At 41.5% G+C, this 16,266-nt stretch overlaps 2 protein-coding genes across 8 annotated transcripts in view; one reads left to right on the top strand and one right to left on the bottom strand.

Annotated features, from left to right (window-relative positions):
• The window catches only part of kifc3 (kinesin family member C3), a 53,868-nt gene extending 50,067 nt beyond the window's left edge, over positions 1–3,801 (top strand). For all 7 annotated transcript variants that reach the window (XM_061052915.1, XM_061052593.1, XM_061052823.1 and 4 more), the window contains one exon: positions 2,618–3,801. In XM_061052915.1, coding sequence (XP_060908898.1) covers positions 2,618–2,626 — 9 coding nt within the window. In that variant the 3' untranslated portion in view covers positions 2,627–3,801. The remainder of the gene's footprint in view (positions 1–2,617) is intronic.
• A 1,483-nt stretch (positions 3,802–5,284) lies between these two features.
• On the bottom strand, positions 5,285–16,059 carry katnb1 (katanin p80 (WD repeat containing) subunit B 1). Its single transcript, XM_061052928.1, has 19 exons — positions 15,918–16,059; positions 13,109–13,277; positions 12,715–12,845; positions 12,459–12,576; positions 12,171–12,271; positions 11,941–11,982; positions 11,660–11,743; positions 11,438–11,553; positions 10,568–10,790; positions 10,279–10,469; positions 9,521–9,669; positions 9,184–9,234; positions 8,599–8,663; positions 8,274–8,507; positions 8,039–8,188; positions 7,882–7,958; positions 7,310–7,384; positions 6,771–6,887; positions 5,285–6,555 (listed from the first exon to the last, which is right to left on the bottom strand). The coding sequence occupies exons 2-19, from the start codon at positions 13,146–13,148 to the stop codon at positions 6,414–6,416; spliced, it is 2,106 nt and encodes a 701-aa protein (XP_060908911.1). The 5' UTR covers positions 13,149–13,277; positions 15,918–16,059; the 3' UTR covers positions 5,285–6,413.
• Between the last annotated feature and the right edge of the window lie 207 nt (positions 16,060–16,266).

Raw genomic sequence — 16,266 nt, 5'->3', positions numbered from 1 at the left:
CCCCCCCCCCTCCCCACATCCATCTAACACACCCCCGCCTCTAACCACAGAGCTCCACTTGGCTTCTGTCTGTGCGCCTGCTGGGCCGTGAGCAGGGCCCACGCAGCCCACAGGCCTCCTGTGTGCAGCGGATCGTGTTGTTTGTGTCGCCTGTTTGAATGCTGGAGTCTTAATCTCGTTGAATCTAAACTTCTGTGCAGATTTGAGTTCATGTCACAAGGAAACTAATTCATTGTCTTAAGATCACAGCCTTAAAGAAAACAGTGGGACCTTTTTTGTAAAGTTTTAAAATAACAGTTTAATCTGTGTGTCCTAAATCGAGAGAGACAGAGGACGTCGTTAATCAAGAGAAACTCAGAGAATGGAAGCAGGGGGGATGCTAGAGCTTAAATCTGTCTGAAGCTGTTTGGAGCACTGTACCAGTTCAGATGCTGCGTTCAATGACCGCTGACAGCAGAGTGTTTATCAGCTCCAGAGCTAACTGCAGATCAATGAAAACTCACAATGTGTTCAAGCTCTTTTTTGTTTAAGTTAATTTGACAAATCTGTAGTTTTTAGAGTGTCCTATTAGGCCAACCACAGCTCAGCTTCCAATTAATTTGTTGTAGTAATTCCAGGGGCCCATTATGGAACAGATTATTGAAACAGAAAAGTGTACAAATGATCAATATTGAAACAAATGTAGTGATTTATTTTGTTGCCTTTTGAGCTTGAATGAAAAGGAGCATTTCCACAATGATTTTGCAGCATTAACGGCTTGTTAAAATGTCTCAGGCCTTTGTCTAAGTCTCTATATATATATATATATATTATTTTTTTTTATTACACTAGTCAGCTCTGATGTTCTTGTTATGCTCCTGTTCCTAAACCTGTTGAATACACAACAAACATTACAATTGAAAAGAGTTGGAGTTTTACATTTTTTGTCTTATTTTTGGCTTTAAGTGTAGCTAGGCTAGCAGTTTCCCTCTGCTTCCATTCTTTATGCTAAGCTATGCTAATCAAAGCCTGGACCTCTGTATGGGACACACAGGTTTAAACTGTGCCGGTGCTTTAATGTAACTTCTTATTGAAACCACGAGTCTGTTCCTTGTGACTTCAGTGTGTGCGGGTGTTACGAGTGAGTTGGTGTCCTTTGGTGTGTGTCCCCCCCCCCCCCCCCCCCGTCCCCCCCCCCCCCCCCCCCTCTCCCTCCTCTCTCATTGCTGCTGCTCTGTGGCCTGGGCGACCTGCTGATGAGCTGAGGATTGTGGGATATATGGCTCCATGTCCACACTGATAAATCTGAAAACATCTGCTGGTCTTTGTTTGAATAGTTTTAACGGGACAAAGTCGGTTTAACTGCTCGTCTAATGTCGAACACAGAGTGAGTTAAACTGCAGGTAACCATGACAACAGCACTGACGCTTCAGATATGTAAACATAGAGGTGGCCGGAGGAGGGCGCTGTAGATCAACTAGTGATTATTATTATTACATCAGTTCATGTGTTCTTCTGTAAGAGAATAGGTCTTCAACATCAAAATATATCAGATACATCTTACAACAACCAAATATAAGAATAAAAACTAATTCAACCCAGTGAGGTTAAACTTAAAGTGTCTGTTTTAACTCGTCGAGGGGCAGCAAGAAAGAAGAATATCAACCTTACACTTCATTTTAAAGTGTTTTTATCTGTTTAAATAACAGATGTTGTTTCATTTAGAGAGGAGGGTCATTCTACAGATCACAGAAAAAAACTTGACAAATTGAAAACAGAAGGAATCCTAACCTGAATACAAGCTCTTAAAAACGAGCCCTTGTTTTTGATGTTGAACTCCTTCAGTCAGTGTTAATTTGCTTTCCATGATCAGATAACTCCTAATAGTCTGTGAAAGGAAACACGTGAACCACGCCTTCTTCATTCCTCTACGATGTGTTCAAGTCTCCACGAAGAGGAAAATACACTCTCCAGGTTTTAATCCAGCTTTTTAAACGTTCATTAATCTTCCAAATATATTTAAATAAAGCATGATCTGAGTATTTTACATCTAAATAACTTTATTTCCTCTTCCTGTGAAGAGTTTCAAATGTCTGATGACTCGTCCTGCACTCAGGAGAGCTCGCTCACTTTTCTACCAATCAAATTCATCCCAACGTTATGTCCCGCCTCCTGTCTTGCGATTGCTTGAATCCCGATATCAGTCAGAAATACATCACAACACGGCAGATACTCTCAAAGTTCATGTATCATCGGGACATTGGAGAGCCAATCAGGAGCTTTTACAGACTTTAGTTCATGCATGCTGCTGGGTTAAGGCTCTGTGATGCTCATACATTTCACACCACAGGTAGAAAACAGGTGAGGCAGGAGAGTAGCTTTGTTACAGGTGTTCTTTAAGACATATTAAGAACTATGTTGAGCTGAATCAGGAAAGATAAAGTCAGAGGATCCCCAAAGTTTGCTGGACGATTCCTTCATGGAGCATGAACGTCTGAACAAACTTTGATGCTGATCGGTCTCAGTGTTGATAGAGAGAGTTTTCACATTTATGAGCAGCAGTGTGGACATGGCGTGACGGCTCACATGGCGGCTGACTGATGGGATGTTTTTTTTGTTTTTTTTTTTCTTTCTGCAGGACGACTGAAGCTGACAGCCTGAGAGAGACGGAGACGCCCACAGGGTGTCTGCCAACACCCTGAGGCATCTTCCTGCTGGGACATCAACGACTGCAATCTGCCCTCACTGGATTCATCCCGCTCCTCGACCTCCGACAGGAGCAGGATGAAGAAGAAGAAGAAGAAGAAGCAAAGACTCATGGGAACTTAACAGGCGAATATCAGACTCTTATCTCTGCGGAGTGGCCAAACATTCTGATTTCTGAAGCTTTCTTTCTGAGGCCGATGACGGGACTTTTAAAAGACTCCACCGCTGAAGCCCAAACGTTCACAAGCTCCTCCCACCTGGACAGAAATCCTCCTCGCAGAGTCTCCTAACAGTATACGCTTTCCAATCACAGTATTTCTTTTTATTGTTTCTTTGTAAAGTTGCACTTTAACCTTCTAGATTATTTTCTAACCCACAGCTCCAGATGTGGTCGATTCTAATATATGCATAAAATGGTTCTATATTTATGTTTGACATGCTTTAACTTTGTAGCTCGTTTTATTTAGAGTTTACTTTTTTTTTGTCGAGGATGCACATCACCTGAACATTTCTTCTGACGTTTAATTGGATGATTTCTCGCTGAAATCTCGGTAGCTTCAGATTAAATTCATTCTACCCCCTCATGTTGTGTCATTTTCCAGCCGAGGCTGTCCATGTCCTCGCGTTCCCCCTTGAACCAATCAGGGTACGCCACTTGATACCAAGCTGTCCAATGAGACGCGAGCAATACGAGGAGACCTCCCGTGTACATGATTGTTGTTTTCCTCTCCTCTTCCTGTGGATTGTTTGTTTTTTCCGATGCTGATAGAGCGTCGTCTTTTCTCCAGAGACGCTCGTATCTTCTCCTCGGTGTTTCTCCTGCTGTCGTCCAGTCACCTCTGTGAAGAATTAAAAAAACTGCTTTAAAAATACACCACAGGTGACCTCTGACAGAAGCGACGACCTGTAGCTGATGACCTGGTGCTGAGTGTGACGTGAAGCAGGTGGAGCTGATAGTTAGCTGTAGTCGTAGTAACAGGAATGCTTAAAAGGCGATGAGCTGCTGTGTGTTGTTGACCTGATGATCAAATCGTCTGCTTGCTTCGTGTCGCTGTAGATTTCTACAGTTAGTTTTTTTTGTATTCCCTTTTTAATAAACAATCTGAAAAATAAAAACGTGTTACTGTGTGTCCATGTTTCACTCAGGAGAATCTAAAATATTGGGTATTCCATCAACGTAGTTTAAGAAAGCCAGGTTGAAACTAATACCATCTCCCAGTTAAAGGTGCATTCAAGTGCTTTCAGACACCTCGGGAAAACGACTTTCCAAGTTGTAAAATACACATGAACGCCTGCTCAAGTCGGGACAACAACCCTGAAATAAAAAGATGGAGGCTGGGCATGAGGTGGTGGAATTTATCAACTTAATAGCTATTTATATGTTGGTTTATTTCAATTTACATCTTAGACTTCCCCTCAGTTTAGATTATGAACTCCAAAAAGAGGATTTTTTATTAAGTGTATTTGGTTATAAAAAAAACTTCTATAAAGTATGTTAATTGTAGACTATTTTTTTTTTCATTATAGGTCATTGTTTATATCATTGCAGATTTTAAAGTTTGAATCAACATAAATATTTTGTATCATACTTTAAGGTTTGCATATATTTAAAAAATTAAAATGTTTTTTATCAATATAGACAATATATTTTGTGCTAGTTCAGATCATACATATATCATAAATCTTACTGTTTATAATAACATGATTTAGTCAAATATAGATTAGTAGTTTGTATCATTTATAACATCGTTATAGAAATCATTTTTAAGACTTTAAATGATCAGTGATCTCACTGTTCTGGGTCATTTAGACCTGGGAGAATCTGGTGTTGATGTCGGTGAGTGACCTCCTGTGGACGAAGCGCTAAAACTCATCTCTCTGCTGATCCTGTAGTTCATGTAAAAAGTCCTCTGGAATTTAAAGAGTCAAACATACCACTAACTGTTCAAATGTAAAGAAAGGCACTTTAGGTCAGCACACCGTAATTTAACAGTTTTATATCCTGTTCAGAGGATGGTTTAACTAACTTAAAGGGGACATATTATAAAAATCCACTTTGACAGTGTTGTTGAACATATATTTGGGTAACCTGAGTGTCTACTGAACCACAAAATATGAAATAAACTCATCCAGTCCTTTGTTTGTGGTCTGCATAAGTCTTAAAACACAGAGAAAAATGCTCCGTTTCAAATGTGCTCTCCTTGTGATGTCACAGTGGGATTCTGGTAAAAAAAAAATACCCTCCCCTCCCCTGGTATCTCCACCCATGGACTCCATCCCCAGCCTAGTGCAAAACTTTTGTGCAGGTCTGCCATTTTTATTCTCGCTACAGAGGAGTGATGTCTACCAGGAAAACTCAGGGGGGGCTCATTGCATTTAAAGAGACACACACACCAAAACGGAGCGTTCTGAGAGAGCTGCTTTATACAGGGTCACAAACCTCCTCTGGTGTTTGATTCATGTTATATTTTGATATACTGTTTGAAAAGGTGGAAAAGGGATAATAAGTCCACTTTAACAATTATTATCAGAAAAGATTAGACAAATGATCCGTTCATGAAGATCATTTTGGTTTGTCTCAGAAAGTGAATTCTCTTCATTCTTCTTCCCAACATGAACACTTTATTTAAATAAACACAACTGTACATTTAAAACAGTCAAGAGTGGCTCTAACAGTGAGAAAAGTCGAGAAAGTAGAAAAGGACCGTGGAAACATTTGAACATCTTCAGTGTTTATGAACGTGGTTCTGTTCGGTTCTCCCCTCAGGTGAACTTCTCAGTTTGTTATGAAAGTCGATTATCTTCAGAACCTGAGAACCACAACCGTCCTCTCAGACAGTCCGTGTAAAAAAAACAAAACAAATCCACATCAGGTGGAACAAAGTGATCTGAGTGTTAGAGCTCAAAGTGTAAAAACAACAAATCCACGTTCAGTGATTCTGAGTGTCGATCTATTTCTAAGCTGTGAGCAGAAGTCTGAATGACCTCGCGATGATGACACTAGTGTTCAACAACGGAACGTGTTCATTAGTGAAAAGTGCGGGGGTAAAGACAGATTTTGGTCCGCTAGATAATCCCGTTTCCAGTCATAATGCTAGGCTAAGCTAACCGACAGCTGGCTGTAACTTCTGTTGACCGGACAGACACCTCAGAAAAGTTTTGTATCGATCAATTATTGTAGGAAAATTTATTTCGATTAAATTTGGATTTTTTTCAGGAATAAATGTTGTTCACACTCAAATGTTTCTGATTGTCATTTTTTCTCAGGGAGGAGAGCTGACTGACACTGAGCTCTATCAGCTTGTTGGGAGCTCAGGTGTTCATGCTGCCTTTGTGTTTGGAGCTCTTCAACCTGTAGGAGATGCCGACTCTGTGGAGAAGTGTCTGCTCTACGGTCAGAGAGATTCAGACTGTAGCCTGCAGGCTGCTCAGCAAACTGCAGCTCGTCTTCGTCTCTGATTGTGAGTGAGATGTAGCTCAAACTGTCGGTGTGTTCCTTTGAGTTGAAGAGGATTAATTAACACTTTTCATCCACATAGTTCTTCTCCCTACACCGGGCGTGACAGAGGCTTCTGGAGGGTCGGTGTCCCAGGACCCCGTTGAGACTCAAAGTGCAGAAATGTTCAACCAGGTGAAGCTGTTGATGAGCTCCTGAAGTGTAAGCTGACTCCTTGTTATCTCAGTCAGATACGCAGTCTGGGAAAACGGAGGGTTGAGTTCAGTCACTCTCAGAGAGCGTCGTCGAGCGGCGCCATGAGCAGCTGCAGCTCTTTGAAGGCGCTGCCGTGACGACCGACCTGCGCCGCTTTGTTCTTCACCACGTTGCTCAGGTTCTTCAGCTGCCTGCAGCACGCTCGGCACTTCTGGTGTCTGAAACACAACACATCATCAGTTCAGTGTGTGGTCAACAGGGAGATCAGCTGAACTATTCAATGTGTGCTGTTAATGTCATTTCTCTAGACGAGTCAAATATGAACGACTTCAACTCGAGCCATCTGAGTCTCCTGAGTCTTTTATTGTGTGAAGTGAAGTATCTTCACCCTGGCCAACAGGATGACACAGATCCTCTGACTGCTGGGACTCACCGCTCTTCTCGTGTGATGTCGACCCCCACAGACGGCGTCGCCTTCAGCGTGTCGGAGATCAGCATCCAGAAGTGTTTCATGACCAGCTTCAGAGACGTGCAGCCGGTCTGCATGTAGCTGATCACACAAATACACAAACGCACACATTCAGACACACTTCTCTTTTAAATGTTTAAGCTACACATTTGTCAAACTAGGATCAATATTGTTGATGCTTTTGAAAAATACATTAATGCAGAGCTGGCTAAACACTGAAGCTTCAGTGTCCACCACATGGCAACCTGTGTGAGCATCGACCCTAGAGAGGAGGGGGCGGGGGGAGACAGCTCTCTACAATGTTTAGAATATGGACTGCAGTATTTTAAAAGTGTCAGAGTTACATATTCCTTTAAAACTTTTATGGCTAAAACTAAAAGTTGTTAGTTGTTTACCAAGTAGTTGACCTTTCTGACATTTCCCAGATTAAATTTAAATCAAGTCAATTAATTGTTGAGTCTAAAGAAGAGTAAAACGAGTGGAGTGTGATCAGGAACACTCACCTCTCATATTTACTCTGCAGCAGTTTGTCAATCTGAGGAAGAATGGTTGTACACAGGTCCAGCTTCCACAGAGACCTGAAACATGAATTGTTTGAAACATCATCTCAAACATGAGGTCAAAGAGTTTATTATTCACATACTGTGTTTTTCCATTACAATTAATAAGCTCCCCTAACGACCCCAACAGCTGTAATTGGGCAAGAGGCTTGGTACACCCTGGACTGTTCACCAGCCAATCACAGAGCTGACATATAGAGACAGACAACCAGCCACACTCACATTCACACCTACGGACAATTTAGAGTCAACAGTTAACCTAACCAGTATGTCTTTGGACTGTGGGAGGAAGCCAGAGAGAACTCACACATGCACGGGGAGAACATGCAAACTCCACACACAGAGGCTCCTGTCAGACGGGACCAGGAACCTCCTCGCTCAGAGGCAGCAGCGCCACTGTGCAGCCCATATCAAGTGTTTCATTATATCATGAAATAAATCAAGTGTCATAAAGACGGCTCTAGTGTGTGATGTCATCATCGTGAAATGTTTAGTGGTACATTTGTGTCACTCACGGTTGGAGGTTAATAATGTTGAGGATGTCCACCACAATCGACAGGTCATTCATGGAGACGGCAGCATCCAGAGCGCTCTGCAGAGAGGAAGAGCAGCACATATCACAGCTGCTTTTTCATTGGTTTATAGAGTAGTGCGTAGAGTCTCAGATCTCACCTTGATGTCCTCTCGGGCCCACACGGCTCGGACCGTCTGCAGGTTCTTGTGTCGGCTGCTCAGCATCACACACATAGTGTCGTGACCCTTCTTGATCTGAGACAGCGCCTCCTCATCGCTCAGAGAGACGGCTCGGTTGTTTGGAGGAGACTGAGGTAAATGTAAAGAGGACATCAGTATTTAAGTCATGAGTTAAGTCCAAAAAGTTTAGATATAAAATGTTTGACGTTTTTACCGGCAGGAAGTCAGCCACGTTGAGTCCGATCGGCTCGTTCCTGGTGCTGAGGATGATTTTAGGTTGCTGTTTAGACTTCGCTGTGATGATTGGAGGCTGAGAGGGAGGAGGCGGGCCTAAAGAGGGGGGGTTTGAGGGTATTGGGACAACGGCTGAGGGGACGGGGCGTTTAGCACAGGAGACCACTGTAGGCTCCACCCTCTGGACCGGTGTGGAGGAGGCCAGTGGAGCAGCCTGCAACACATCAACACCTTTATGTAACAACTATCACAAAATATATCAAATGATCCCACTGAGAAGAACTGAAGCTGCTGCGTTCACTGACCTGCTGCTTGTCAGGTAAAGGAGATATCATGTCCTTCAGCTGACGGCCGATCGCTAATATTGTCTCTAAGAAGGAGGACAATCAAACATTCATCAGTATCCTCCAATTATTACATGACACATTAAGTATTATTTCACAGAGTTTACCAAACTGTACCTTTTAAACGCCTTACTTCCCTTTAAGATGTTAAATTCTGTCCCCACAACAGAGCTTTAAAACTGAGCCTGGAGATAACATTCACAGTCTGTTGAAAACTAAAGACATCAGAGAACCTCAACAGACCAGCAGGTGGAAGAATACTCACACACTATGAATAAATGTAGTATTACCAAATGGTAATTCATACTTTGAGTAGTGCAATCACATTATCCTACCCACCCTAAGCACTGTTTTAGCATCTTTGGGGAAGTAGAACAAGCTGTGAACATGTTCGTTATAATCTCATAAAGGTGTTACATACGACATGATCCTTCATGTGGTGTTGTGTTATCGTGACTAATTCCTGCTGGTGTTTGTGTTTTACAGCGACACAATAGAAACCTTCAGTGTGAGATCCTGCTTGTGATGAACCTCTGATGGACTCACCGTCCTCTGGAGGAGCGGGGAAGGGCTCGGACATTTTGGGAGGAGTACGTGCTGGAAGTGAAGAAAACTGAGTCAGTAAATCAAACTGAGATAATCTAACAATTCAGCAGACCGTTAGTGAAATTAATTTTTTTTTTAAATCATGTAAGACTAATCAATCACTACAACATGTCAGATATTTAAAGTTGTTTTTAAGTCCACCAAATATCTTTATTTTTTTTAACCAAAAATCAAAGAAACACAAATGGAAGTTATAATTTTGACATGTATACAACAGATCATTGTCCTAATTTAAACCCAGGTAATTCATTGATGGATCAGCTGTTGGTTGACCTACAGATGGCGGTCTTTGGCTGGAAGATCTCTTTGTAATCTTCTGCATTGTGGATTTCGGCTGATGACAATTTCTCTTCCGCCTCGTCCTCACTGAGGCTCCGCCTCTCACCTTCAGGGCTCCGCCTATCAGCATCTGAACTCTGCTTTAACCTGATGACATCACCACAACATTTAACCGAGTGACATCACAGCATGACTGAGAAGACAGTTTTTACTGAAGCAACGTTGTTGAGGAGCAGACATTTAGGACGCACTCACACTAGGCAAAGTTATCCCGTACTGCACCCCCCCCCCCCCTCTTTTTTGAAAGCCCCTTTTACAGTTAAAGCTACTGACGTGACCAAACACTGCTGTCTCCAGGGGCCCAAATGGGAGCCTGCATGACGTAAAGGTTGGTGGGGAAATGAGGCCTGAGCCACTGATTCAGTGTTATGGTCTGTGTAGTCTGTTTGTTTTTTCCTGCACACAGGAGGTTCAGCCAGCACCAGCTGAGTCAGATTCATACAATAAGTAAGTCATGATGTTATGAAATGATCCAGAATACATTTATGTTACAGTTATATTGAAAAACAAATTGACATCTAGCGATCGTTTATTCTACAGGACACTTCAACTACAATGAGAAATGTCTGTAACTTCTTGTTGACATGATTAACAGGTTGGTAATCGTCGGGTAAAACTGACTATAAATAGCACCGTCTCTCTGTGTCTCATCGTAGCAGGTAAGCTGTATAAAGTAAATGTGATGGCGGGTCAAACCTCTGTGAGCTGCAGGTGGTCGTGGGTCTCTCGTAGTTCTTGCGCAGTGCAGCTCCTTTGGGATCATTCGGCTCTGCGAGCGGCTGGTTATCCTTAATGATTCCCTGGATCACAGAGCCGCCGCTCTTCTTCACCCGCTTCAGATCCACAACGTAGGAGGACACACTGGAGAGCTCATGAGACACACCGATCTAACCAGACAAAGAGGTTTGAGGTGATATTTTTGAGTGGACAGTTTTCATGTTAGTTTGTTTTTTTAAATAAAGAACCTGTAGGAGGAGCTACACACCAGCTGCTGGTTGCAGACCGCCAGGTCAGCCACTTTTCCCCAGCCCACTGGCACCACATCAAAGCAGCGGTCAGGCTCCCAGCCGAAAACTCGCAGAGAGTCTGTGGCGCCGCTGTACAGACAGCTGCCGTCCGGGCTGAAAAATATAGACCTGACGGGGGTCGTGTCCCCCTCCAACGAGCCGATCATTCGGAACTTCTCCAGATCCCACAGCTTGATAGTCCTGTGTACAGCATGCACAAACACAGAAACAAGAAAGATTTAAAAAAAAAACACACTCCGATCATACATACTGTATATACACATACGTTAAGATCCGGGACAAGCTTAAAAATAATGCAGCTTAAAACACTGGGATGGTCGCATACAGTAACAGTACATGTTTAGTCAGAACTTATAATTACACAGCTTCAACAAGGGGATAAATAGTGATGCAGCGACTGTAAAAATCCTTTGTTTATAATAACTATTCTTGTTTGGTGTAAGACTCCTACAATGCCGACATTATCTCTCATGTTTGAACATAAAAACAAGTCAGAGTGTGTCCAACAGGTGATTTCTTCTGCCTATTTTCTATTCTATTTTCTGAATAAGTACTTAGGTGTACTAGACTCCAGCATTAAGTTGATAAAACTCAAGAGACAAACATCAGCTGCTGACATTGGTTCATGCAACATTATTTCCCGAGCCAGTAAATTCTACCACAAACTGATTAACTTTCTGTGCTATAATTCATTTTCCAGTCAACATGTCAACCACTAAGTTCTTTTCTAACTGACTTGTGACTGACAGTAGCAGAGTGGACTGTAGCTGAAACAAAGACCTGACTCAACAATGACAACAATCCCCCCTCAGGTTGTGGTGTCGTACCTGTCAGAGCTGCCTGAAGCCAACAGGTACTCATTAGGGTGAAACTGAACGATGTTGACGGCTGCAGTGTGAGACTTAAACTCTGTGATTGTCTTCCCCTGAGTGAGGTCCCACAGCTGAAAGAAAAGGGGAAGAGGAGAAACACGTTTGTCAATGAAAAACAGAGTAACTTTTAAAACCACGTGGTTTTAATGTATCAGCTCTATGAGGTCAGTTTGTTACCTTGACTGTGCAGTCGTCACTGGCTGAGGCCAACCACTTCCCATCTGGACTGAAGGCCAGACTCCTCACTGCCTGAGTGTGACCCTGCAACACAAACAGGTATTTCAGGTATTAAAAAGGCACTGTGCAAAATGCATCCTAAAACACACACTAGACCCTTGTGTTGCACATGAAGTTAACTTTAGATATGAAGAGAATCCACTAAAAGATGTGATTTCTTTGTGAGACAGAAGACACCACTCTAATTTTACTAAAAATAATCACACACAAACAGATCTCACCTTGTATCTGAACACGTATCCTTTCCTCCTCACGTCCCACAGCTGATAGAGGGACCCACAGAGACATTCAAATAAGAGAAATCATGTTGTTAATGCAGATAGTGAGTATACACAGCCATATTCTCAAGTACATGGTTTTACTAAGAATGCAGAAGTCCTCACAATGTGGAAAAAATAAAACTCAGTTTTCATCCTTAAAAAATTGGATACCAATAAACCTCCACACTTACCTTGATGTTTGTGTCCATAGAGCTTGAGGCAAGAAAGTCTCCAAACGGATGGAAGCCCAAACTGGTGATGTTGGCTTTGTGTCCCATCAGAGTCCTTAAACCTGAAAACGACAGGATCATGATTGCTCACTTACAACTTGGGGGAACATAAATTAACTTCTGAGAGTTACAAACATATTTCTATCATTTCACTTAAAGCCATGTGAGCAGAAGTCTGAGATTACAGAAGAAGTTATTTTCACCACACACACACACACACACACAAAAAGAGAACAAACTAGATCTCACTCTTGGCAGCCTCCAGGTCCCAGATTCGCACCGAACCAGACCTGGACCCGGCGACGACCTGCTCTTCTGACATGTTGAACAGGACACACTCCACTGGGTTCTTGTGACCAGTCAAACTCTGAGAGACAATAAAAAAACACACACACACACACACACACACAAAAGGTCAGGAAACAGACAGATTGTTGTCAAAGTAGAGCAGTAACAGGTATGTGCAGGTGATCAGGCAGCTGATGTTGCAGTGAGGATGTCTCACCATGATGCAGTTGGCCTTGCTGACAGCCCAGATGTTGACGGTGCAGTCCTCTCCTCCTGTGGCCAGCAGTCGGCCGGAGCTTTTGGCCAGAGCCAAACAGGAGACACTGCGGGAGTGAGCCTCGAACTCCTCTGTACAACAATACAGGAGGGACAAATTAAGTTTGGTTCTGTTTGTAAAGAGGCTGCTGGTGACGCTGGAGGAGCCGACTCAGGGCTTAATGGCCCTTCAAAGTCGAAGTCGATTCATGAAGACGAGTGGCAGCAAATAGTAATCACAAATTAACAAAGAATGTCAGGTTTAAAGAATCTGTATTAGTGTTGCACTGATGCACGTGAAGTTCCATCCGTTTTTTCAATCAATTACAAAGAAAACATTTAAAGGTTTGACTCACGTAGTCTCCATGAGATCTTGGTGGTGTTGGCAGCAGCCATACTGGTCACACTGGGACACCAGGCTGCTTTGTTTGAAATCCTCGACCACTCTGAGGTTAATTCATCAAGTTGAGTCAAGACCGCCGAGGACAGACATCAGCTTCTCAATCACCCTCTGCGCCGAGCGTCCTGCAACACAAGTACATAAGCCTGTTGTCACTCAGTGATCTGCCAACTGTCCATTTAGCATCGTCTGTTAAATCAGGTTCTGAATCAGGATCTGTGGTTGTTTTGATACCACCTGAGTGCCGTCCCAGAGAATGTTCCCAAAATCAACAACCACTAAAATTACAGTAATAGTATAAAAAGTTACTGGCCAGACTTTTACCCTTGTTGGAACAGTGAAGTAGGAAATAGGAAGAAAAAAATTTGCTTTGCTACCAATTTTGACTCTCATATTATATCATATTATTTGACAAGCCTTGATATCAACTTAAACTTGAACAAATCACTGATGTCTAAATATCAGGTTACAAACTCAGACTCACAAAAAAGTAGATGTAATGTAATAATTTCCATGCTGTAAGAATTGATATATATCAGGTATGCATGATAATGAACAGTTTTCTGTTTTCACTAATCTACAGTGTGAGAAAATCTCATATTAAGAAGTGTTTAATAGAAGAGAGGCAAATACGCCGTGTCACAGAGTTTCTCACTGGCCTGTTGGCCTTGGGTAGCTGTGTACTCTCCAAATCTATTATAATTAACTCTGATTGGTCTTCTGGGTCCTAATTATTGGACTGCAGTATTACAGGTACCTCTTAATGTAAAGTGAAGTACTACAACAAGAGACAAGTTGTCAAACACAGCAGGTTTGTAGAAAGGTGTATTCGTGATTCTGTGAAAATGCAACAACACATGCAAAATAAACTCAACACATGCAATATAAACAACAACACATGCTGTATAAACCCAACAACACATGCAGTATAAACCCAACAACAAATGCATATAAAAGCACCAACACAAAGCTAGGACAACAGCACTTCAGTAAAGTCCACAGTGGAGGAAGGGGGATGTGAATGGTCTCAGTGTGGTGCCTTTAAGAAGATAAAGAGGGGCTCTATAACATGTTGGGCTTGAGGTCGTACTCCAATACTAAAGCTGATTATTTTAGCTTTTACATTGCATTCCTGGAGACTGAACTTTACAAAGAAGCACTTTATATCCCATCTCAATAACAGCATTTTAATGACGGCTACCTCGTGTTTAACATCTTTACAGTGTCTTTTGTATGAAGTCTTTTTTTGTTTTATTGTTGGTTCTAAACTGGGGAGAATCTGCCTATTAACGGTTAGATTTTTATTGACTGGTATTTTTAAAACAATAAAAACTTTTCTGCTCTTCATCTTTTTAAGTCAGTGCAGGTTAAAGAAGTTAATAATGATATGATGTCAAAGGATACACCTCAGCAGGTTTCACCTTCTCAAGGAGACTTGGGGGATACGGCCAAAAGGTCAGGAAACAGCTAATCAAGTGAACATTGTGTTTAGCAGAGTTTATTTTAAATGTTCAATATTTTATACTTCCAGAGCATTTCAGTAGATGACTGATATCTTAAAATGTACTTGACCTACAGGTTAGGTCACGCTTGGAAGCTGTAGTCCTGCAAGCGGGTTCAAGTCCAACATGTGGCTACTGACTTACCTTCTCTAATGTAATTCTCCACTCTATCCATCTCCGCAGTTTCCTTCTCTATGCACTGTCCTATCTAATACAGACAAAAGCCCCGACATTTTGAAAACAAAAGATAATTGAGATTAAATTACGACAGTGCAGCATGCTGTGCTGATGTGCTCATTTGGTTCAAAGGTTTTATCATGTGTGGTAAATGTTTTAGAGGGATGGGGGGGTTACTCTTATATATTTATATTTTTTGACTTCAGTTCACTTTTTTTATCTCATCATTTTTAAATATCATGATCTCAATATCAATTAAAACAATGTATGTATGATTTTTTTCCCATAATCGATAACAATAATAGCCTGTTTGTTTAATTTGTTAGATTTCTTTGTCCGTCAAAGCACTTTGTGATCACCTGTTTTTAAAGGTGTTGTATAAATAAAATGCTTATTACATTCAAATCACTGATCAAGACAAACAAGCTTTTAATGTATGATTGTGTTTATCTGTAGCTTTATCTTATATGTTGTTGTTTTTATGATTTGTGTGTAATGTCTGTTAGTTTGTCCTTACTGTTCTGTTCCTTCTGTCTTTTCTAACACATGTAAAGTGTCTTTGAGTTTAGAAAAACACTTATAAATGTTATGTATTATTATTATTATTATTATTATCATTATATACAGTCACAACTTTAAATCAAGAAACAGTTCAATCAAAACTCCCACCCGGGTCACATCTCTACCACAGGGGGGGAAACACCATAATCAGGTATCTAACTTCAGCTTTGTTAATGCTAAGTTAAAGTTTAGTAATCTTATTAAAATACACATCTTAACTAGTTTACCAAACCTCCTCTGATAAACAAACACACTAAAGATGAGCTAAAGAGAAGACACTAAAAGACTAAAGTGACTGAAAAGACATTGAAGACAGCTCACTTTGAATAAGATATCAACATATATATAAATATTAAGGTTCCCTGGACACTTAAAAGTATTTCTTCAGCCCTCTTGTTTGGGGCCGACAGCTAACGTGAGCTAGCAGCGTAAGTAGAGGGTTAGCTAATTAATGCTAGTTGTAATCTGAGCGGTTTCGGTGCAAAACAAAACAAAACAACAACAAACACGTCGCTGTCCGGTTACCTTGGTCTGTCCGCCGGTAATCATCTGAACGAGGGGGGGGGGTGGGTCAAAGTTTAAACGTGTAACCGTCGGCGGCTAAGCTGTTTTAGCAGCTCATTATGACAACTTGTTGACAGTCTGGTCTCTTCTCAGCTGCAGCTTAGCAACTGAGTGACAAACCGCGGACTTCCGCTGACGTCATCGACCCACTATTTTTTCAAAACAACTTTATTTATTTTTGTTAGTCCCTGCTTTATAACTGCGGATGAAATTTAGCTTTTGTGCTAATTCCATAGACTGATATATTATATGATTAATTATATTATATTATACATATATATATTATATATAATATTATTAATATATATAT

The sequence above is a fragment of the Labrus mixtus genome, chromosome 1 (genome assembly GCF_963584025.1).
Source record: "Labrus mixtus chromosome 1, fLabMix1.1, whole genome shotgun sequence".
Lineage (NCBI taxonomy): Eukaryota > Metazoa > Chordata > Actinopteri > Labriformes > Labridae > Labrus > Labrus mixtus.
The sequence above is the reverse complement of the archived record's forward strand: the minus strand, read 5'-3'. Positions and strand labels throughout refer to the sequence as shown.

Excerpts from the sequence above, each read along its gene's own strand:
- katnb1 (XM_061052928.1), bottom strand. The coding sequence starts at position 13,148 with ATGGCTGCTGCCAACACCACCAAGATCTCATGGAGACTAC. Across the intron at positions 11,554-11,659 it reads GTGACGACTGCACAGTCAAG|CTGTGGGACCTCACTCAGGG; the intron begins GTAACAAACTGA and ends CTTTTCTTTCAG. Across the intron at positions 7,385-7,881 it reads AACATTATTAACCTCCAACC|GTCTCTGTGGAAGCTGGACC; the intron begins GTGAGTGACACA and ends TTCATGTTTCAG.